Below are 23,162 nucleotides of genomic sequence, written 5' to 3' on the forward strand. Positions count from 1 at the left end.
TTGCTGGGTCATATGGCAACTATATTATTAATTTTTTGAGGAACCTCCATACTGTTTTCCATAGTGGCTGTACCAGTTTACATTCCAACCAGCAGTGAATGAGGGTTCCTTTTTCTCTGCAACCTCTCCGACACTTATTACCTGTCTTGTTGATAACAGCCAATTGTTGTAAGGCGGTATCTCATTGTAGTTCTGATTTGCATTTCCCTAATAGCAAGTGAAGTTGAACATCTTTTCATATATCTGTTGGCCATTCGTATGTCTTCTTGGGAGACATGTCTGTTCAGGCCCTCTGCTCATTTTTAAATTGGATTGTTTGTTTGGTGTTGAATTGTATGAGTTCTTTATATATTTTGGGTATTAACCCCTTGTCGGAGCTGTTTGCAAATGTCATCTCCCATTCGGTTGGTCGCCTTTTTGTTTTGCTGTAGGTTTCTTTTGCTGTGCAGACGCTTTTTAGTTTAATATAGTCCCGTTCATTTATTTTTGCCTCTACTTCTCTTATTTTGAGATCAAATTCGTAAAATGTTCCCTATGACCAACTTCTATAAGTTTAGTACATATGTTTTCTTCTACATACTTTATTGTTTCAGGTCTTTGATCCATTTTGATTTAATTTTTATACAAGGGAACAAGCTATAATCTAGCTTTATTCTTTGGCATGTGGTTTTCCAATTCTCCCAGCAGCATTTATTGAAGAAGCTTTATTTTCTCCATTGTGTATTTGTGGCTTCTTTGTCAAAAATTATTTGCCCATATACCTGTGGTTTTATATCTGGGCTCTCAATTCTGTTCCATTGGTCTGTGTAACTGTTCTTCTGCCAATACTATGCTGTTCTGATTATAGTAGCTCTGTGGTATAATTTTAACTCAAGTAGAGTGATAGCTCTAGCTTTGTTCTTTGGCTATTCAGGGTATTTTGTGGTTTCATACAACTCTGGTGATGTTTTGCTCTATTTATTTAAAAAATGACATTGGGATTTTGATGGGGATTGCATTAAATCTGTATATTGCTTTGGGTAATGTGACCATTTTAACTATATTGATTTTTCCAATCCATGAACACAGAGTATCTTTTTATTTCATTTTGTCTTTTGCAATCCTTTTAATAATGTTTTCTGGTTTTCAGGATATAGGTCCTTCACATCTTTTGTTAATTTTATTCTTAGGTATTTTATTCTTTTGGTTGCAGTTGCAAAAGGAGCTATTTTTTTCATTTCTTTTTCTGAAGTTTCATTGTTAGCATACAGGAAAGCAGTGGATTTTTGTACATTGCTTTTGTATCCTGCAACTTTATGGGATTTGTTTATTGTTTCTAGTACTTTTTTGGTGATCTTTAGGGTTTTCTATATACAGAATCATGTCATCTGCAAAAAGTGACACTTTTACTTCTTCCTTTCCAATTTGGATGCCTTTTATTTATTTCTTTTGCCTGATTGCTCTGGATAGGATTTCCAGAACTATGTTAAATAAGAATGGTGAGAGTGGGAATCCTTGTCTTATTCCTGATTTTAGAGGAAAAACTTCCAGTGTTTCACCGTTGAGTATGATACTGGCTTAGGGTTTGTCATATATGCCTTTATTATGTTGAGGTACTTTCCTTCTATATCTATTTTATTCAGTGTTTTAATTATAAATGCACATTGTATCTTATAAAATGCTTTTTCTGTATCTATTGATAAAATCATATGATCTTTAGCCTTTGTTTTGTTAATGTGGTGCATTACATTGATTGATTTGCGTATGTTGAACCATCCTTGTGCCCCTGGAATGAACCTCACTTGATCGTAGTGTATTATTTTTTTAATGTATTGTTGTATTAGATTTGCTATTATTTTGTTTAGGACTTTTGCATCTGTATTCATCAGAGATATTGGTCTGTAGTTTTCTATTTTAGTGTTATCCTTGACAGGTTTCGGTATCAGGGTTATGTTGGCCTCATAAAATGTGTTAAGAAGTATGGCCTCTTCTTCAATTTTTTGGAAGAGTTAGTTACTTTCTTTGATAGAAAGCTTTCTAAGGCAAAGCTTTCTTTAAACCTTTCTAAGAATCAATCAGTGACTATTCTAGGCTTGAAGGATGCTTAAAAAGTCATTAAGACCAGTTCTGGGAATTGTTTTGAAATATTTCAGCAGGTTCTTGCACCATCAGGACCGCTCATGATTTGATTGATAGGAGTGACAGAAAAATCCAGGAAATAAAGACAACAGCTCCTTATTTTCATAAGGCCTGAATGTTTTATTTCTGGTGCCACTTTAGATTTGGAGTGATTTGGGAAAAACCACTGAAATCTATTGGTATCTCAGTTTTCCCAGAGTTGTAAAGCATTGTCTATGTATCATATCATCTGGAGATCTGAGGAGAAAAAGGAGCTAAAATAAACTCAGTCATTGGGAATTATGTTTCTGAATTTGCCTTTATCTGCTAGGTAAGATGCTAAACTTAAAGACTTGATAAAATAAGCTTTGTAAAGTAGAGGTGTTTAAATGTAAATCACCTATTTGCAAATTAGAATCAAGTAGACAACAATATTTTTTGTTTAGGGTTCATTGGTTGAGGCACAGACTGGGTTAAAGCCAGGGGGCGAAACTCAAGCAATTTCTAGAGAGAGGGTATTGCATAGCTCTCCTTAATCCAACACCTGCAGCACATTAGAGAAAGTGGGGTTAGTCAATCATATACTGCTATTTTTACTTATGGTTGGGCAGTCCATGCCTGTAGGGGGTTCAAAACCTTCTTCCAAGCATTCTCCGGTTACACTGTCACATGGTCCTCCCCCACAATTGCACACTGTGGGAAACAAAAACAAGAGATTAGGGATTCATTTCTTAGTGCTTAAAATATGGCAGTGTTTTCATGGTTTCTAGAAATATTGGCTATCGGTATATAATTCCTCAATGGGGATTAATTATATTCTATGCTATAGAGATTGTGCCCCTCACCCAATTAAGCCCGGGCCCAGTGAAATTTTCAAAGATGACCCCTGGGAAAAAGCAAATTTAAATTTTCTAGGACTTCTCTCCAAATTTGGGGGGTTTCTGACATGATTGTGCAATAGCTTCAGTCCAGAAAAATCCTGGTAAATTTCCCAAGATGCAAGATAACCAGGGAGCCCATTATTCAACTGGAATCTGAAAGCCAGCCTTGCAGTGTAGACTGATTCTCCAGTTTAACCCAACTTCGGGGTTGATCACTGCCAGGTGTGAGGGAAAAGCAGCCCAGCAAGGAGGGAATGAGGAGGCCCAAGAGTAAATCTTGGCTTCCACAGTGGTTGGCCCTTGGCAGGGCTGACTCCAAACCTCCAAATGACAGCTATCAGTGGGATGGCTAGGAATAATGTCATGGAGAGAATTAGGGACATATTTACATAAATTTAGAAGACCGGAGAGGCCATAATTCATCTACTGAAGATTTTCAAGAAAGTCATTTGGAAAAACACACAAAAACCCCATTTCATCAGACTGTTCATTTTCCACTGAGTTTCAGAGTAGAAATTAATTTGTAATATTTAAAAAGGAATTCCTAAGCTATCCATACTAACAATAAGCTGAAATAGAATTGTGAATTTTCCCCACCTCTTAACTATCTTTACAGAAAAATCATAAAAAAATGTAGCTTTAAAGGGAAATGCATTTATTATATTTCAGCTGTTTAATGTTCCACAAAATGTAGATTTATTAAACAATTCAGCAAGATTACACTTATTGCTTTTAACATTAGCTTCTTTTCTAAGAGTGATCTGCTTCTATGTAGTTGAAACAAGTTTAGTAAAATCTTTTGAGAATCAGAACATTTGTAAACGTCTAAGGCTTTGATTTTGCCAGCACTCCTGCCTTTTTAAAAACTCTCACCCGAGGATGTTTTTATTGATTTTTTTTAGACAGAGAGAAAGGGAGAGAGAGAGAGAAAACTACCTATGTGAGAGAGAAACATTGATTGGTTGCCTCCCGTATGTGCCCTGACCGGGGATCAGATCCTCGACCTTTTGGTGTCCAGGACGACACTCCAACCAATGGAGCCACCAGGCCAGGGCTGCCAGCGTTCTCTCTGATGCCTGCTTTTTTTCTTTAGTCTGGCTGGACACAGAGCTCTCTTCCCTGTGTTGTTTTTGGTATTATGCCTCTGTGGGCTTTGCTTTCTTGTGGACATGTTTACTTTTACTGTGATTTCTGTAGATCACATGTGTTTCCTCCTCAATATTAACCTTTTCACTTAAAATCTTTTTACGCGGGACTCTATTTTAGTGAGGGGATTTTCAATAGGAGCATGCCACAAGAGGACAATACCTCCTCCTCACTCTTCTTCCCCTCAAAGTCACAAAAGAGTGAGAAATATTCAGTCTCAGCCTTCCTTTATTCCTAGGGGAAGGCAGTTTAACTTTACCTCTGAAGAGCTTCATTCTATGTGGCCAATGGATTAGAGAAATTATGAATAAAATGTGTACATCTCAGCCTAAGTAAAGTCAACTCTTATACTCTACCTGAGGTATTTGCTCTGCCAATTTGAAGAAATTGGGAGACGATTAAGCTCTACCCTTGACTTGCTCACTTATTTCACTGAAATGTCAGTTTTATCAAACATAACTGAAAAATAGGACTTGGTTTCCAGAATAAGAAAAGTGATGTGAACCATGCAGGTTTTCATTCAGGATTCTGGCCAATCATAGGCTATCCATGGAAGTCTGATTTTCTTCAGATTTTGATCAAAATTGGAGGGATATAAGATGGTAAGGCAAAAGTGCATTTGTGTCAGTGTGTCACAGTTCATGAGCTAAGTTACATTAGTAGCCTTGATAATATTTACCCCTGGTGAGTTTGGGATGCACATTACCCTGGAAAAGAGACAAGGGGGCACTTGTGATATTTCCCCAAGATAAACCTGTCTAAATCCAGTATACACATTGGCCAGGCGGGTGTCTTAGGGTTTACAGTACTGTACCTGCACAGTTCTTGGCTATCCTGGCATCCCCATAGTAGCCAGGGGCGCAGTGTTCACACTTAAATCCGGTGGTGTTGCGTAAGCAATTCCTACACTGGCCAGTGACCTCATCGCAATCTTCAAAAATCAGGTTGGGATCTGAATTTCCACTGCAATCACATTTCTTACAGGTGTTTCCAACAAGCAAGGGGTTGCCATAGTAACCAGGAGCACATCTGAAGGGGAACCACAAGTTAAAAATTTAGCAGTCATAGCTTTTCTTCCTTTGTATCTTCTTTCCCACCTAGAAAAAAAGCATAGTTAATATTTGTGGTTTGCTTTATCAGAATTCATTCACGTCTCCCTTCTTCTTAATAGGACTAGACTTTGTTTTAAGAACCCCCCCCCCCCCCCCCGTGTTACAGCCCGTTCAGTTTGGCCAGCCCTCCAGATGCAGGAGTGTCTGGATATGACCAGCGTGGGTGTTCTTGGTCATCCCAGCAACTGGAGTGCACAGCTGGCACACGATGGGTGGTGCCCGATCAGCTAAATGTCCTGCAATGAGATGCACCACTAGTGCACGGCTAAGAATTGCCTTGGTCAAAATGTTAATAACACCTTGTGAGACACACTGGTATAAATCACCACCCGCCCTGCTGTAGGGAATTGTTCAGATTACCGACACCTGAGCCAGTCAGTGTCTGGTATTGTCCTGTCCGAAACGGATTGGCTCAGGGGTGGCTCAGTCGGCGTGGAGCTCAGGGCTCTCTTGCTCGGGGGTTGTGGGGATGCATTCTTTTCATCTGCAGGCGAATGAAGAGTCAGGTGGTGCTCTTAGTTCCGACAGCCACCTTGTGACTGAGGGAAGGCAACGTGGGGACAAAGCAGAGGGCAGAGCTGAGGGCACTGCCTGTGAACAGAGCTGAAGCCTAGGTAACCCTTCTCCTGGACATCTTAGAGCTCTGAGCCTACAGATGCCAGGCACCTAACTGCCTTTGTTGTGGAGACACAGCCGGTGCCTATGGTCATGCTGGCTGGGCCCTTCATGAAACAGCCCAGCCCAGTTGGAGAGTGGGGACTAAAATCCATCCAACCTTTACTGGCCTTGCCAAACTTCACTCTGTGTGGGGCTGCCTCTGCTCAGAGGAAGAGATGCCTTTCTCTCTTTTTTCCGAAGTTGCCCTGTGGGCCAGCAGAGGCTCTGCAGTGAATGGTGGGGCCTGCAGGCCCCTTCTAAGGGCCAGCTGCTACTTGGTTCCTGTCAACTTCTGCCAGATTGTAGCCTCAAGGGAATAAAAGACCTGTGTTGCCAGATCTTCCTATTTTTTAAAGAAAGAAGTTAAAATTTGGATTTTATGTTGGCTTTGGACTGCAGGCTGGAATGGGGAGACCAGAGCAGGGTGTGGAAGGTCTGGGCTAGGGCATTGGCCTTGGGAATGGAAAAAAAGGAAGGACTTTCCAAGGAAATCAGTAAGAACTGGCCAGTAGTAATATGACACTACATTTTCAAAAGCTTCCATTTAAAGTAATAAAATTATGATTCAGAACATTTGAAAAATAGAGAAATAAAAAAAACCCAAAACATACACCTGTAATCGCAAGACCCTAAAGAAATCATTGTTCAACATTTTGCATATGATCTTCCAGCCTTTATTCCTATGTCTCAGTTTTTTTTCTTTGGTGTAGTTGCAATGATAGTATATGTTCAGTTTTTACACTCTTGACTTGCCTTGTATCTTATAGCCTCACCTAGGTGAGTTTACTTAGTTACCACAGGCAACTGGGAGGTAGGCCACGCAGGCCTGGCATTCTGAGGTTGAGAGGCTGCTTTGGTTTTCAGGCTCACATAGCTAGGAAGTCAAAGTGCAAGACCCAGACCTCCTGACCCTCATGTTCTTTCCTTCACTCCACCCTGGACCACACTGCCGCTGCTGTAAATGAATGAGTGAATTCATCCAACAGAGGGACAATTCATGTCTATTTTATGCAAGATGCTGAGAGACAGGAAGAGGAAGAACACAGCCCATACACTGAAAAAACAGGAAACAAATTAAGCATAATTATACATAATATTGTGAACTCTAGAAATCAAGGTCTATGATAAAGATAAGATTGAATTTAAGTGACACACAACCTGCAAAGAGATATCCCCAAGAGAAAATGTTTAATGAGTTTTGTTATTCATACTCATTCATGTCTTTGAATCTCTAATTTACTGTCCCCCTAGTCCCCAAGCCAACATAAATCATTCCTCTATGGAACATGTGGCTAGATTGAATTTCTAACCTTTGCTGCAGTTCACCAAACAGAGAATATTAGACTCTTAGGCTCATTGAAATTGGACTTAGATCTGCCACCTTAATGTGCAGCTGGGGATTCTGAGGTCCAGGAGTGAAGGAACTTGCCCAAACTCACAGAAGTTGGATGCCAGTTACTTTCTTTTCTCTGTTAAATTTCACTGTATTTGATCTCCATAGGTTGCCCCCTGGTTTTCCACAAGAGAAAAACCAAATTCTTTATTCTGTAAGTCAGAATCTCAATCACAGTGTAAACCTACTTTAAATTACTTTGAGTTTCCAGAACATCTGGTGAGAGGTTCAGAGGCAACTCTGTAGTCATAGTCCCAACTTCAACCTTACAGATTTTATAGACTCACATAGGATGAAATTCACATGGGCCCTCAGCTTTTACTTTCCCTCTTCCTTTGTAGGAAAAAAAGGGGGAAATCCCACAACCTTTTAGGGAAAGAATTATCCAAAATTTTGTACATTTAATAATCATAATAGCAGTGACCTCCGAGTATAGAGATTTTCTCTGTACCATAGACATTATGGCCTTTTATAAAGAGTTGCAGAGCTACTTTTTGAGAGCTGGAGGGTGTTTTCTTTGGAGATGAGATGGCTTACCATTTAAGACTTATGCTTTGATCCTGAGGTTGAGTGAATCACATTCAGGGTAGTTGGGAGTGTGCTGTTGTGAGGGGAGCACACTGCAAATGTTGGTCTAGCTGTTGGACTGGTCCTTCCTGGCCCTTCCTTCCCTGTCTTTATGGACCACATATCATTTTGCTGCCTTAACACAATGACGAGGCCAATGTTAATGGCATTTCTGTTGAAAATTAGAAGACCTCTCTGTGAGAGAGATATATATAATTTTTTTTTAGTGAAAGCCGTTTTACCATAGAAAACTGTGAACAGTTGACAGGTGGGGAGAATGGGAAATACCTTGCCAAGAAATCATTCAGTGGGAAGCTTCGCATCCTTGGTTGCCAAGGCCTTTCTTGATTGATTAGCTCACATGGGATGAAGCCCAGAGCAACTCAAAAAAAGAGAGTTAGGCCTAAATAGCAAAAGGGATTTTGGAAGTATAAACTCTCATAAAATTTGTTATTTTTCAGGGGAGGAAATGGTGTAAAGAATGAGTTAAATAATAGATTCATACTTTTTTCAATGGATTTTAATGGATTGCTCTGATAGAGGATTTATTTTCAATTTTACTTCAGTGCATTTCAATGTATTTTAAATTTATCCCTCAAATAGGGGATTGGATTTACTTTTTATTTCCGAAGGAAGCCTCACTCTCCATTAATTTTACTGCTGGTTCTCAGTGATGGAGAAAGAGGGGAGTGTTACCAAAACCATCCAGAGAATCTTTTTAAAATACACATATTCATCTTTTTCTTTCCATGTCCATCTATCCAGATGTGGCCCTGGCCTGGACCTCTAGGGAACATACTGTTATATCCATATCTGGGGCATGGAGTTAGGAAAGCTTCCCTACTCAGTTCTGAAATGCTACCCCATACTCCCTTCTCTCAACCATAGACTCCAGGACCTATTGAAGGGGAGCAAGGCAGAGCTGAGGAGTGCAAGAAACAGGCAGATTCCTTTGACCCACAGAAGAAATAGCACGATTTATTAGCCTACCTTTCACAGTTAGGTCCAGCATAGTTTTCTTTACAAATACACCGAACAGCTCCACTTTTTCTATAGCAGGATTCTGCAAAACTAGAATTATAGGGAAATATTAGAAGTCAGTTCCTAAATGGGTGTGGTCATTTGCTTTATTTAAATTAAATCTTTTTCCTTTCAGGAAAGTTTAGACAGCAGGCTCAGACAGAAAATGCCACTCCATTTAATGAAATAATTTTTGAGGTTCACTTTACTTATTTTTCCATAGAGGCATTTCATTACTTTTACTTGAAGCAGTGGAAATTTTAGAAAACCATATATGTATATAAAATGCAAATCTAAAACACATATTCCAAAGGCGGATAAAAATAACCAAATCTTGCCTGCAATTTTAGATTTCTATGAGAATTTTCTTATTCCCATCACTTTCTGTGTATCAATTTGAAAATTCCCGCATTTTTCCTTCTGTAGATCTCTTCCACTCTTCAAGATTATGAACCAATTTAAACTATACTTTATACTCTTCACAGAACCTTAATTTCTGTTATGTGTATCTTGAAAATTGGGAATAAAGGATGGAGGGACTGCTTAGTTGATCAAATTCAAAAAGCAAGGACTCAAACAACAGGACCCACAGTAAAAGGACTCTAGTCCACGGAAAGCCTCTCTTAATTCTTCATCTTTGTTTTTTGATAGATAATAAAAATTAGGACAGAAAAGTAATAAAAATATTAGTTTGGTAGAATAAATAACCAACTTAATTATTAAGGCAGGGGAAGTGAAATATTACTCTGCTCATGTTTGGATAATTCTACATTGACACCTGAATCCACCCATATGAAGTGGGTGTGAAATGTTTTAAAGCATCTTAAATTAGTTTTGGCCTAGGTACTGTATAATCAATGGAGTATGATCTGCTGTTCTCACATTCCTGCGTGTATCAGCAATTTTACCCTAATGGGCTTTCAGAGGAAAGAAAATGGATGTGTTTGCTTTGTTTAAAGACATTTATAAAATCAAGTCAGAAAACAATATGTGCTTCTCAGTGAAAGGTAATACCCACAGTTTATTTTCTCTAACAGTTTGATTAAAAACATCCCCATGAAATTACATTTCTTTGGCCTTTGCTCTTTATTTTGCTTGTTTTTACTCCTTAGTCTACTTAAAGAAACACTGTTGGCTGAGTCCAGGACATGACCAAACCCTCATGCATGTTTCTTTGAAGATGTTTCTCCCAGCAGCCTGCTTGAAGAACCGAAACATCTGCTGATGTCTGGAGTCATCTGCCTTGAGCTAATGTCCTGCTGTTCCAAACAGATGACATTTTCCTTAATTGGAGCCATTACCATAGCTACTAGTAGACATAAAGGATGTCTGGCCAACCCCAAAATAAATAAATGAATTCTGTGCAAATGGTCCTTGGGAATAGCTGTGTGACCATTGGTCTCTGTGGTGGGAGACTCAGAGGCAATGCCAGCCGCTGAGGGTTCCTTTTTTTTTTTTTTATCAGCATTAATTGTTTGTGTTTTTCTCAGAGGAATGTCTGACTTGGCGAGGAAAACGAAAACATTGTGCCTTTCTCAGCCTGCACTAACAGCCATGGCGCCCTTTCTAAGAGGAAAGGAGCCTTTTGCTCTTGGAAAACCCTCAAGAGAACTTAAAGAAAAATAGAATCAGCACTGTTTGTTTGCTAAACTCCCTCAGACATTATTTCCTTGCTTTCTGATATGGATATTGTAACTAGAAATCCAAATCCTGGGTCTACAGGCTCAAAGAGCAGACCTCTGAAAGTGTAATTTAGATTCCATACTTGCTGCCTTTCTGAGCTCAAATCAAAGTCCTGGCAGTTTCATTTTTACAGAGTAGAAATATGAATTTTTAAAAAGCTGAAAGAGGCAATGGTATATTTGATTTTTGATAATATATTTGATTAGCATTTGAGATCAATTAGCTAAGTCAATAATGAGGCCAGATCAAAGGCTAGAACTTCACAGGGCCCAGGCAAATTTGCCGTTTTTTGATCACAGACTACCTCCCATCCCTAATTTTTGTAGCCAGTTTTCCCCTCAAGGGATTTGGGAAGTAGAACTATCACCACTACAAAGAAAACAGGTCTCTCAACACCTTCCCAATTCCTCCACATTCCCACATATGTTCTTTACTTATAGCTGGTGTATTTTTGCTTTTGTGTTAATTTTCGGCAGGTTTTTCAACCTCAAATCTGTACTATGGAGACTTCAGTTTTCATGTCTGTGAGTATGTTCCTAACTGCTGAGCACATTCCCTAAGACCTTCAATTGCTCTTTGGAACTTGGATCCACTCACACACACACACACACACACACACACACACACACACGCACGCACACATGCACACACACGCGCGCACACACACACAGAAAGAACATGGGTGGAAATGGTGATCCTTGATGTCTGTGGGAACTTCCCTTTCAAGGCAAGAAGTTTATTAACCAATTGGAAAGTTTCTGCTTCAATTATTTAGAAGAGTTACCAGCCTCCAGAATACCTTGATTCACTGAAATACTGCATAATCTGGCCTAAAAGGGAAATGGTCATTGTTTTAGGAGCATCATAATACTGCTGTATTTTGACCTGTCCTAATAAAGGCAGGACTTTTTGACTGTTTTATTCACTGCTGTGACCAGCGACTGATACACATCTGGCACATAAATGCTCAATAAATATCTCTTGATTGCCTGTAGACAAAATGTCTCAGTCCATAGAAATGAGGTTCCAAAAGGCTCTTATCTCAAGACACTAATGTCAGAAAATTTAGGTTAAAAAGCCTTGCCATGGGAATGGGATAAAAAGTGCGAAAGTCAGACAATTGGCATTTAGAGTTGCCTTTCTAATTCATCTATTAGTTTCTAAAGAAACTGCAGCTCAAAGCTTATTAACCTGTTTTGAGCAGCTAATGCTATGTAACATCTTTGTTTACATGGGCAAATGAGTGAAACCTGTTATTAGGAAGTTGGGGTAAATATATTTATCAAAATCACTATATCACATAAGAGAGTGACATGCTAAACATGTCATCAGATATGGTTGAGACTAATGTTTGAGGGCAGAATATTAATGAACAGTAAAACAATATACCTAGATGAGGCAAAGGGAGCTCATAAATCAGGACACACTTGAGTGGAAATAACAGAACATTTAATGTTGGCGTTTTCTACTTTCACTCTCAGTCCCATCCATTTTGCACAGGTTATTAATACGATCGGACATGAAAAATCACAAAGCAAGGGCTGAGGCAGTTTAATGATTTCTAAAGAAAGATGAGGCTGTAAAATGTCTGGCTTCTTCCCTGACTGTCAGACCCTCAGAGGATTTGAACAAATCACAGGCTATTAGGTGAAATGTTAGTCGATAATGGTATTCAATTAAGGACAAAAAATTAGGGAGACTTTTGGTTGTCATCTTCTCTTTTTTCTCTTTTAAGAAAGTGTGTGTATGTGGGGGGGCAGGTATCCAGGACCTTTTAAGTTATTTTATATGTGTTGTTTAATTTAATCTTTACAATAGCTATCAACTAAATATTAATCCAAACCCTTATAACAGTGCCTGACATGGAGCAAGCAAAATATGTGTTAGGGAAAAGATATAAAGTATGTGCTTACTAAAGCAACATCAACCACACACCTTTCCATGTATAAGGCACCAACCCAAATGGTCCACAGATATTATCCTAGTCCAACTTTATGAGGCAGATCCTGACAGCAACTTTGATTTACTAAGGAAAAACCTGAGATCCAGAGCTGCTAAAGTAATCAATGAATGGAACCATGATCTGAATTTAGTCTCCTTGACCCCAAATACCATGGAAAGTGAGATCTTGTCTGAGATCACACAGCTATTATGTGACAGAGCACAGATATTTAACCTAATTTCATTGTTCTGTCTACTTGAAGTATATTTGTCCTGGGTTCCTATCACAGAGCTCCTAAAACCTTTGGAATTTCAAGACTGTCTTTTGTCCTTCATAATGAGTTCCTTTCAACCATACCAGAGTTCATGATAATGAAGTGATTCTTGATGGTCACCTATAGCCTCTGGATGGAGGCTGCTCTGCCAGAGGAACCAACTACATGACTAGAGGACTGGAACTTTCACCCCCCTCCCTCCCCCAACCTCAGGAAAGATGAAAGGGGCTGAAGATTGAGTTAATCATCAACCATTTAATCAATCATGATTATGTAATGGAATTTCAATAAAGCTCTTCAACAGCAAAGGTTGGGGAGCTTCTAGGCTCTTGAACACATTGATTTGCTGAAAAGATGGTGCCCTTAGACAGTAAGCACACAGAAGCTCTGGTCCTTCCATCTTCTCATCCATACCCTGCCCTATGCATCTTTTCCATTGGGCTGTTCCTAAGTTGTATCCTTTATAATAAAACTCACTTTTCTGAGTTCTATAAGTCATTCTAGAGAATTACCAAACCTAGTGGGGTTGAGAGGTCCCTAAATTTGTAGCTAGATGGAAAGAAATGTGAAAAGCTTGGGTACCCCATTCTGGCTGGCTTCTGAAGTGGGACTGCACCCTTAACATCTGGGGTCTGCACTAACTCTGGGTAGTTAGTGTCAGAATTGAATTGATTGTAGGACACCAAGTTGGTATCAGAGAATTGAAGAACTGGTTGATATTTGGAAAACCAAATACCAGTACACTATTTTAATTCTATATTCTGTCATTTTAAAGCCAATAAAATGGCTAGTAATGACTTGACTACTGGATTTATACATATTAGCTATCTGAAAAGAAATTCATTACTTCCATTAAGATGTATGTCTAGTCTCTTTAACTTCTCACTCAAGTCAAAACATAGCCAGACGTGAAAATTAGTTTTCTTAGAGATCTTCTATGAGGTGATTAGCCTAAAGCATGCATTCTGTTTGTGTTCTAATTCTGACTGAAAAGCCTATTTGACTGCAACATGTAGGGAAACGTCTGTTCTGTCAGAGTCAAAGGAAACATTACCACTGAAAATATTGGATTATAATGAATCCCTTGGCATTATCAGTCGTAATCTCTCTAGGTCAAGAGTTAGCCAAGAATAGATGAGATTAGCCTTGCTTATAAAATGTGGGAGACTTCATTATGCACCCCAATATCTTGAGAATGGAGTCATCACCTATACTGCAAGCGTTTAAGCATCCATGAAAGTGTATTAGGCTAGAGACCTTTCCTGTATCTTTTCCAGTCTCATCTCAACATGAGGTGCTCGGTTTTGACTAGGGAAAAACTGTAGAACTCTGGGTAGGGCCAAAAAGGGGGGGATAAGCAGTAGAAGAGCCAATCTTCCTTTAAGACTTACTTGGCCAAGTGTGGTAGGGGACAGGGGCATGGCTGGCAGAATCGGGGGGATCCCCTGATGGAATCTCCGATATAACCATCTAGGCATTTCTCACAGTGCTCTCCTGTCGTGTTCCGCAGACAGTGCTGTAAGACAAAAGACAGGAAAATTAACAAGAACACAAAAGAAATTTTATAGACAGTGAATCTATAGACAGAAGATGCCAGGCTTGAAAGAGTAGACAGTGTGCAAGAGTGCTGGTCATCACAAGGCAACAGTGCCCCAGTCAGTGCTAGAAAGCGCACACAATGATGCGTGACTTCATACTGGACTTGCGTGTGTGCACCAGCAGCCTGGGACTCTCTTTAGAGTCTGTGTGCTTATTTCAATTCTGAGTGATAATCACAATGATCAAACTCTGGATGTTGTAAAAGCATCAGCTTACCGACTTAGAATGAATATGAAATGAAAAAATAAAATCTTCCTGGCGCTCACCCACGACAGTGGGAACAATTTAAGGATTTATGGGCTTGGGAGAACAGCATGTGTCATACTGAAGCATAAATGGAATGGAAGGTAGATAAAGAGTATTCTGCTAATGGGCTGGTATCTTGGATAGTGACATACAAGAAATAATAAGCTGGTTTATTTGTATGATTTATCCATTTGTTGTGAAGATAATTAGGAAAAAAGGCACAAAACAGGCTGGCTCTTCTGCCTAGATGCCTGTTTATCATTCAAGATCTTTATTTGATCTCAAAACTTCCAGGAATTCCTCCCTGATGCTCCCCTCCTGCCACTGCCCACATTCACTATCATCTGCTCCCAGACTGAGTATTTAACCACTGCACTGCTGTCAACTTGAATGGAGTAGGTACTTATAGCTCTTTGTCCAGCTGATGGGTTGATTTCTAACTAGTACTCCATAAGAGGCGGTAATGCTAGTTCACTGGCAGTTTTCTCCAACTGGACTGGCCTAGATTGCACAAGGCAATGCCATTAGCATTATGATATTTTTATCTTTACATTCACCAGAGTGTTTAAAGGTTGAATAGGGTTTTCAGTAAAAAATTATACTGTTAGAATCAGAATGCTATTGAAGAGACATCCTCCTGTTTGAGCAATTCCCTTAGAAAGATCTATGCACAGAGATTCAACAGAACAGCTTTTTCCAAACAGTGCTCTGTGGAGGAAGCCTGGGGAAGGCAAGTAGTAAGCTGAACTCTGAGCTCTTTTGTCTTTATGCTCTGCGTTGAAGTTCAAAATAAAATAACAGTGAAGCCCTGCTGTAAACATTTTACATAAATTAATTCTCACAGTATTCTAAGGAAAGTTACATTACGCCCCTCCCCCCTTTACATTTGAAGAGCTGGAGGCACAGAGAAGTTAAGTGCATGGCTTAATGTTACACAGATGGTAGGTGACAAAAGTGACACTCAAGCTCAGGCAATCTGGCTCCAGAGGCTAGTCTGTTCATTCCCACATTATAGTGCTTCTCCAATGTGTTAGAGGTAAAGGCTCCTTTCCAAAGGAGTCACAAAATGACTACATGGGGAGGTGTCACACTATTTTATGAATAGTTTGAGCTTCAAATGAAATACAACACACTAGTCAAAAAAGAGGGATCCTATTGTGGCAACAAGCCATCCTGGTTGAACACCTTTTGCACCTTTAATTGGTCATCTTTGGCTCCTGGTTAGAATTACATTAGAATGGAGTTTAGGGGATAATTCAGATTGCCTGATAGATCAATGAAAAACTCTGAAAAATAAAGTCTGATCTGCAGGCAACAGGATGTTAGCATAGTTCCCTCACAGTTCTTAATACTGAGTCTTGTGCTAAGTCAGTTGTCAGGAAAAAAATGAAAGAAAAATTGGCAAAGGGCAAATTAGTCAATTGGTGTCCGGACCAAGTAAAGGAAATTAACATGCACCCAAAGCCAGCTAAAAATCAGTGGCAATGTCTCATTCCAGGGAAAACCAGAGAGCCTTTCCAACTACCAGGAATCCAAGCCATGGGCAATCTGGCAGGGCTACTTATAGGCTGGGGTCAAATTTGTCTGGGTCCTTGTTGGACAGATGAAGCCCATCTGTGCAGGCCATTCTTTGTGCCTGAAATGCCTATTAAGCTGTGAAAATGAGCTAATTCCCAATTCTGTCCCCTTATGGCTCAACAGATGCTTTGGATTCCTTGTCAGGGCTCTAATTCTGCCATGGCAGCCAGGGGAGCAATTATCCTCTGAGGCAAAGCCACCAAATCTCTCCTGCCTCTAAATGCTCAAAGTGCAAACATTGGCTTTCCTCATCTGCCTCCTATTAAAGGGTTTGTAATGAAATTCCCTAAAAGGCATTGATACACAGTCTGGGAGATGAGCAGAGAGATGCTGTAAGCAGGGACTAGCTCTTCCATTTTCTAGCTGGTTGACATTGAACAAGTCACTTGGCCTTTCTGGGTCTCTATTCTCCATCTGTAAAATGAGAATCTAGACTAGATGGCCTAGTTCTAAAAATTTTTTGTAAGTATGATATTGCAAATATCCCTTTGCCTCCAATGCTCTATTTAAAAAACAAACAACAGAAAATAACAATGACATCAATAAAAATGTTGTTGGAAGGGAAGAGTTATTTTTAAATAAAACCGATCTCACTAAAAATGAAAAAAGCATTCTGAATCTTTGGCCAATGGTTAAGAAAGCTACTATCTGGACAATGGATTGCAGATTGGTATTAGGAAAGACAGTGGATACCAGTTGTGTCTCCTTCACATGAGAAGCGATGTTGTTTACTAACTTGGCCACAGCACCAGCATAATGTAGGAAGAAGGCCTGATGTGGTTTGTCAGGTTAGCCTTGGTGTGGTTTGCCACATGCTTTGTGCAAAACTATAGTCTATCTAGATCTGTGTTTCTTGAAGTATGCCGAGGGAGGTGAAGACTATTTTTATAATAATGCTTAGATTTTATTTTCTTTGGCCCTCTAGTTTTCTTATGAGCGTAAAGTGGAGTTCTGAAGCTATAAGACGGGAGATACCATCACAGATTGATGCAGAAGCAGATATGAGTTCTAACTGCCTTCTATTAAGCCAGAATTAAATATATTTTCAATTTGTAAATTGAAATGTGATGGATTTATTACTACATGCAATGGATTTATTATAGTTATTTTCAAATAAATTAATAAGAAAATATTATTAAAATGTTCAGTTTTAAATTTCAAATGCAGAAAATATAGATAAATGTAATCCACATAAACAAAAACCACTTGGCAACCTGAATAATTCTTAGGTGTGTAAAGGGCTCATGAGTCCAAAAAGCTTGAGAAATTCTGCTCTATCTAGATCAGTGCTCCTCAAACTTTAGTGTGCACACGAATGCCCTGGGAACCTTATGAAAATGAAAGTTCTGATTAAGGATGTCTGGGCTATGGCCTGGGTGTCTGCGTTTCTAACAGGCTTCCAAGTATTGGCAATTCTTCTAGCCTAGGCTGTACTTTAAGAAGCAAGTTTCTGGCTTATTCCTCAGCATTGAACCTGAGCCGGAGTCTCTAGCATAACAGACAGTACCTTTTCCTGAAATAGTGACCTAAATATCTTATAAAGTATAATATCAGTGGTTTTTGACTTAAGTTAGTGATTTTTATCAACCAATTCATTCATTCACTTAACAAACCTGGATTAAGCTGATATCCTGACAAATAATGAGCTGTGACTGTTACTAAAATGAAGCAAAGCTGGTCCCTTCCGTTCATCAGATCACAGACTTGTGAAAGAAACAGAGAGATAAACAAGGAATAACCTAGTGTTTGTGCTCTGACTGAAGTATGCATTAAGTACATTCCTGCTATGGGGCAAAGAGGAGAGAAATGTTCTAGCTTTTCCTGAGAAAGTTGGAGAAGCTTAATAGAAGTGATGACATTCGAATTAGGCCTTGGAGGTTGAGCAGGACCTGCCAGGCAGAGAACAGGTGAGCACAAGCTCGGACACAGAGTGCAAGAGCACAGAATGAGTTTAGGTGGTGGCGAGAAGCTCAGTGGGGCTGGAATAGAAACTTCTGAAGAATTTTAGAAAGGTGAATGCCTTGCCTAGGTTGTGTTTTTAAAAGGTGTCTCCATTGCTAGTGAGGAAGACACATCAGGGAAAGGAGAGCCTGGAGCAGGCATTCCTCCCACCAGCCATCTCTCTGTCCCATAATTCCTTTCTTATGTCTCCTTTCGGAGCTTTCCTAGGGAGTCTGCCATATCCACTAGAACTGCCTGGCTTTTGGGCCCCTCCCTACCAAATTCAGCTGAGAATCCTGCCCAACATGTCCCAGTTCTGATAAGACACAGGTGGCCTTCTGGAAAGACACACAGTACATGTTGGATTTCATAAGTTAAGCCACTTTTCACTTAGCCACATTTCTGCATTTGGTAAGTTAGCATTCCTCCTGTGAAAAAATCTCTAAGCTTTTATGTTACGTCCAGAAATGGTAACAACTTTATCTACTCTATATTTTATTTTCAAATGGCTCAGTTCCTTAAAATCAGTCTGTAAACTATAAGGTCAAATTGAAATTGGACATTGAAATAGAAGAATTAGAAACAACTGAGGGAGGACACAGCAGAAGCATTATAAGCCTTTAAAATAAAAGCAAGATAAAATGAAATAAAAGAAGGCCTTTTATTTTTAGTTGCTTATAGAAAATGGAAGACAAGAGTTAGGCCAGGTGAACTACAACAACTGACTGAAACTCTGGCGCCCACAGCGAGTTGCAAGGAAGTGTTCATGTGGAGCCGCTGCTTCTTCTCTGGCTCCCTGAGAACTGAGAATGAGCTAGGGCTGCAGGGCAGGAGCTGAGAAGCTGGCCTGGATCGACCAGGTGGCCGGAATGGGGATATGACTGGAAACAGCCAGATAGGCGTTTGATTCCAGTGTGACACCACAGACAACGAATTTGCCAACTAAAGAGCAACACATTCTTTCTACATGGCAAGTCTCTTCTGCTCGCTGACTTGTACTTAATTAAAAGCAAGTTGCATTTTTCGTCACTCTAAAACTAAATTTATAAGAAAATATCTATGTTTTAGCTCTGGGGATAAGATAGTGGCTGGTTTTCCCTTTGAATCTCATGCACAGTATTTATCTGTATTGTTGTTTTGTTTGTGTGGTTTTACATGGATGGTTTATTACTTTAATGAGGGAGATAAAAGTATTTCCCTCCAGGTGTGTGTGTGGGGGGGGGGGGGCGCGTGGAAGAGCCACCATTAGGATGAACAGAGTAGCTGCTCTTTTTTTCAATGTTCTGTTTTGAGACAAAGGAGTTGTAGGAAGATTGGCAACTTCCCTGAATGTGCACAAAAGTGTTTAACCCTAGTCCATCCCCAAATTTTATTAGAACCTTGTATGCCCCTGGCACGATGAAGGAATCACATGATGACTGTCCCCTTCAGAAGCTCCTGTCTAGTCAGAGAAAAACCCATGATAGCTCCTATTCTGACAGTCACTGTCAGTAAGCGTGGCTTTGTCCTAGCTCTCCGCAGGCACTGGCAGGAGGAACCTACTTCCCTTTAATTTATTTGTTTCCATCTTATTGACTGCCTAACAGTAGCTGATGGACTTGCCAGTCCCTGTTGACTTATATTTTAGTAAACCAGGTAACAAAGAGCCTTTAATTAGTCAAACTATCAGAGCTGTACATTATTGGTTCAAGCGCATCCATGGGATTTTCTTTTCAAATGTCACCGGGATTAAAATAACAGGAAACCGGAGATGGAAGCACTAGAAAGGGGTAGATTTTGGCAGCTGCATGTGCCTACACTGCTACAGAGGACATCCTGGATGTAATGGTTATTTAAGAAAGTGGGGGAGGGGTCACAGAAATGCCAGGACTCAACAAACACTACAAAGAGGTTAGTGTTTGCCACTTAATTCTCTCTGGCCCTAGAAAAATGGCAACTGCTAGGTTTAAAATAAATGAAAAGGTTCTAACTTGCATCTTAATGCTAATTATGAGTAAAATAACACCTTTATGTTCACACCTTGGAGCCCACTTATAATAAAAAATTATCTGCTTAGAAGAATAATTATTAATTTTAAGGTAAATAGGTATATTTAATTAGGTACTCTTACATTTTATGCAAAAATACTCTTGCAGTTCCAGAAGGCCTCCTTTGTCTCATAGGAACTTGAAGAACCTAATTTTCTTGCTATATAGCATAGCTTATGAAGGAAAATGTGATCTTAGGGCACACATCTTTAAAAATGCCTCTCATGACTTCTACAGAAGCTATTATTGATAAACTTTTCAATTCCCATTTTCACTAAGTTGTCAGTCCAGTCAGTAAAAATGGGAAATATGTAGCAAGTGGATATTTGCTAGAAGTCTTCTAAGTCCCCTTCCTAAATCTCTATCATATTTCCTGAAGAACAGTCTACCGGAGAATTCATTCCAGTTAAGAAAAAAAAAAGTCACCTGGGGGCTGAATCACATAATTACAAAGACCACAAGGCCAAAGCTTTCATTTTTATTAGCAATTGGTACAAACCTGTTTGTTTTTTTTAAATTTTGATCTGTAGACCCGACTACCTTATAAGTTGTAAAATAGCCTATGAAACAACTGTTTTATTCTCCCAGTTTATGTGGAGCGAAGCCAAACATATGGCAAACTGTACTACCACCGAGGACGTCGGATGGGGGACTTCCTCCCAGGTGCGTTATTTTCAGCCTCACCGGCCGGCAGCGGGGCCCAGCGGCGGGAGGCGTTTGCCCCTGGAACACGTGCGTGCACACACACGCCCTGGGGGCCACTCACAATCACAAGCAGTTTATATGGGCGTTTGACAGGACAAGCTGAAGGGTCCAAAAAAAGAGCATGGTTAGCAGTTTGCTCCTAGGTAGCTCCAAGGTCCAGGAAGAATATTGTATTCCCACCCGAGATGCAAAGGGCCAGTGGAATACGTGAGCAGTGCCGAGCGCCCCGACTTACCACGCAGAGGCCAGAGCCGTCCAGGCACTCGTGGGAGTTCCCGTTGCAGTCGCAGGGCACGCACTCCCCCGACGGGGCGCGGAAGAGCCCAGCTCCGCATGTCTGAAACACACGCAACAAAGGCATGTTCACTAGGGAAAGGGTCAGTGTGGATCGATGCTTCCTGAGAAGAGTAAGAGGAGATGGTTATGAAGCTATCTAAATATTGCTTTACAAAACATACTAAAATATCTATACTACCGTTCAGTGATAGGCGATGTATATCCAGTTTTCTTTGTTACGCATTTTTCCTCTCTTCTCTCACTTTGCCCAAAAGTAGGAGTAGCTTTCCCAGGGTCCCATCAATGTAAGGAAGACTGAGAAAACTTCAGGGAACAGCAGGAGAGAAGAAATGTTCTAGTGTTTGCTTCCAAAACAAAACAGGAAACAAAACCATGACGGTTAGGGTGAGGGATCTCATCACGCTCCCCTAAAAAATGTCATGGATTCAGAAATTATTGGCTATGGTGTAACAACTTAGAGCTGTGTCTTTCATAAGCTTGGGCTCTTAACATTTTTTATCTTTTCAGATCCTAAAGTTTTAAAGGGCAGATCCTATGTGGGTGCTGTTCATATATTTCCTTTATCCTCATAACTCTGTAAGGAACACATTTTCCTCCATCCTAGTGACAAGATTATTAGACCCAGAGGTGCTGAGTGGGTTGTGGCAACGGCAAACTATCCTGCAATGCACCGGTGGACCCGCACATCGATGAATTGCCCTCCCCGAATGTCACTAGTGCTCCAGCTGAGAAACGTCGTGAGATTGTTCCTGGTTCACACAATTGGTTTATAGATACGTATTTATGTTTCTGCGGAATGTCTCAATGATGGAAGGCAGAAACGGCCTTATAGGCCTGGAGGTCTACTCCCTGCCCACCAGACAGATTTATATCTAAAGAATTCCAGAGAGATAAGAATCTGGGTTGTTATCACAAACTTACAAAGAAGGAGATTTCCCCCTCCTGAATGACCCACTGCAGTTAGTACTGTTGTGGCTACCAGGAAATTTTTCATAATATTTGGCCGAAGTCCCTCTGACTGCTATGCAAACCCGTTTCCTCTTACTTTTTTTTCTCTGTAAAGAAGAAAAAAATCACTAGACACCATTCACAGTATAAAAACACCACCAGTTTGCATCCTAAAGCTAAAATCTAGTATATTCTATTTGGAGGAAATTTAATAGAGTATAATGACATTAGCCCATGAAGAAAAGGCAAAGAAATACCATTTTACTAAGTAAGAGGAAGTAAGGTTGAGAAAGAACAAATTTATAATGTATAATGGGAAATTTGTGATTGATAGTAAGCCTTTTCCTCAGTTTCTGTTAGAGAACAAAAGAGAGGGAAAGGTGCTAAATTGCAGCCAGAAGCATTTAATTTAGACCACCTAATTTCACATTTTTGACTTTTGTTTCAAAATAGAAAAACACAGGTTTTCATTGTTATACAGTATATATACATACATATATATATTTTTCTGAGTTTTATACATATATACATCTTAAACTTCTTTATTTTATTTAAAAATATATCCTGGTCATGAGATATAAAATTGATTTGATGATGTTAACTGTGTTTCTTCTTGCAGTGTGACATTCGGAGGTTTTTAATTATAAGAGAAATGGATAAAAGTAGTGAGGAGTTTCTATTAGTAATCTCAGTAGCTGCCAAAAATGTGGTTTATGAGCTTTCTAAATGACCATGTTACAGCCATCTAGGGAGATGCTGAGTCAATAATTCTGGTGGTAAAGCCACAGATTCTGTATTTTTTTAATAAAATAAATATTGCATTAAATTATTTTATTTTAATTAATTCTTCTCCCCCAGCTTTATTGAGATATAATTGACATATAACATTCTTAAAGTTAAGGTGTACAATGTGTTGATTTGATACATGCATATATTGCCAAATGGTTACCATGACAGCATTAGCTAACATCTCTATCATCTCACATAATCACCATTTCTTTTTGTTTTGAGAACATTTAAGATTTACTGTTAGCAACTTTTAAGTATAT

General features: G+C 39.6%; 1 protein-coding gene across 2 annotated transcripts in view; it reads right to left on the reverse strand.

The window, feature by feature from the left end:
* Nucleotides 1–23,162, reverse strand: part of LAMA4 (laminin subunit alpha 4) — a 116,884-nt gene that overhangs the window by 61,017 nt on the left and 32,705 nt on the right. Inside the window, exons 2-6 of one of the 2 annotated variants that reach the window (XM_081141249.1) lie at nucleotides 21,104–21,205; nucleotides 14,164–14,288; nucleotides 8,844–8,924; nucleotides 4,939–5,153; nucleotides 2,716–2,790 (exon numbers count right to left, since the gene is read on the reverse strand). In XM_081141249.1, the coding sequence (XP_080997375.1) occupies nucleotides 2,716–2,790; nucleotides 4,939–5,153; nucleotides 8,844–8,924; nucleotides 14,164–14,288; nucleotides 21,104–21,205 (598 nt within the window). Of the gene's footprint in view, nucleotides 1–2,694; nucleotides 2,791–4,938; nucleotides 5,154–8,843; nucleotides 8,925–14,163; nucleotides 14,289–21,103; nucleotides 21,206–23,162 lie in introns of both variants that reach the window. The other variant, XM_081141248.1, reaches the window with a different exon arrangement.

This window comes from Miniopterus schreibersii, assembly GCF_964146895.1.
Source record: "Miniopterus schreibersii genome assembly, chromosome: 6".
Lineage (NCBI taxonomy): Eukaryota > Metazoa > Chordata > Mammalia > Chiroptera > Miniopteridae > Miniopterus > Miniopterus schreibersii.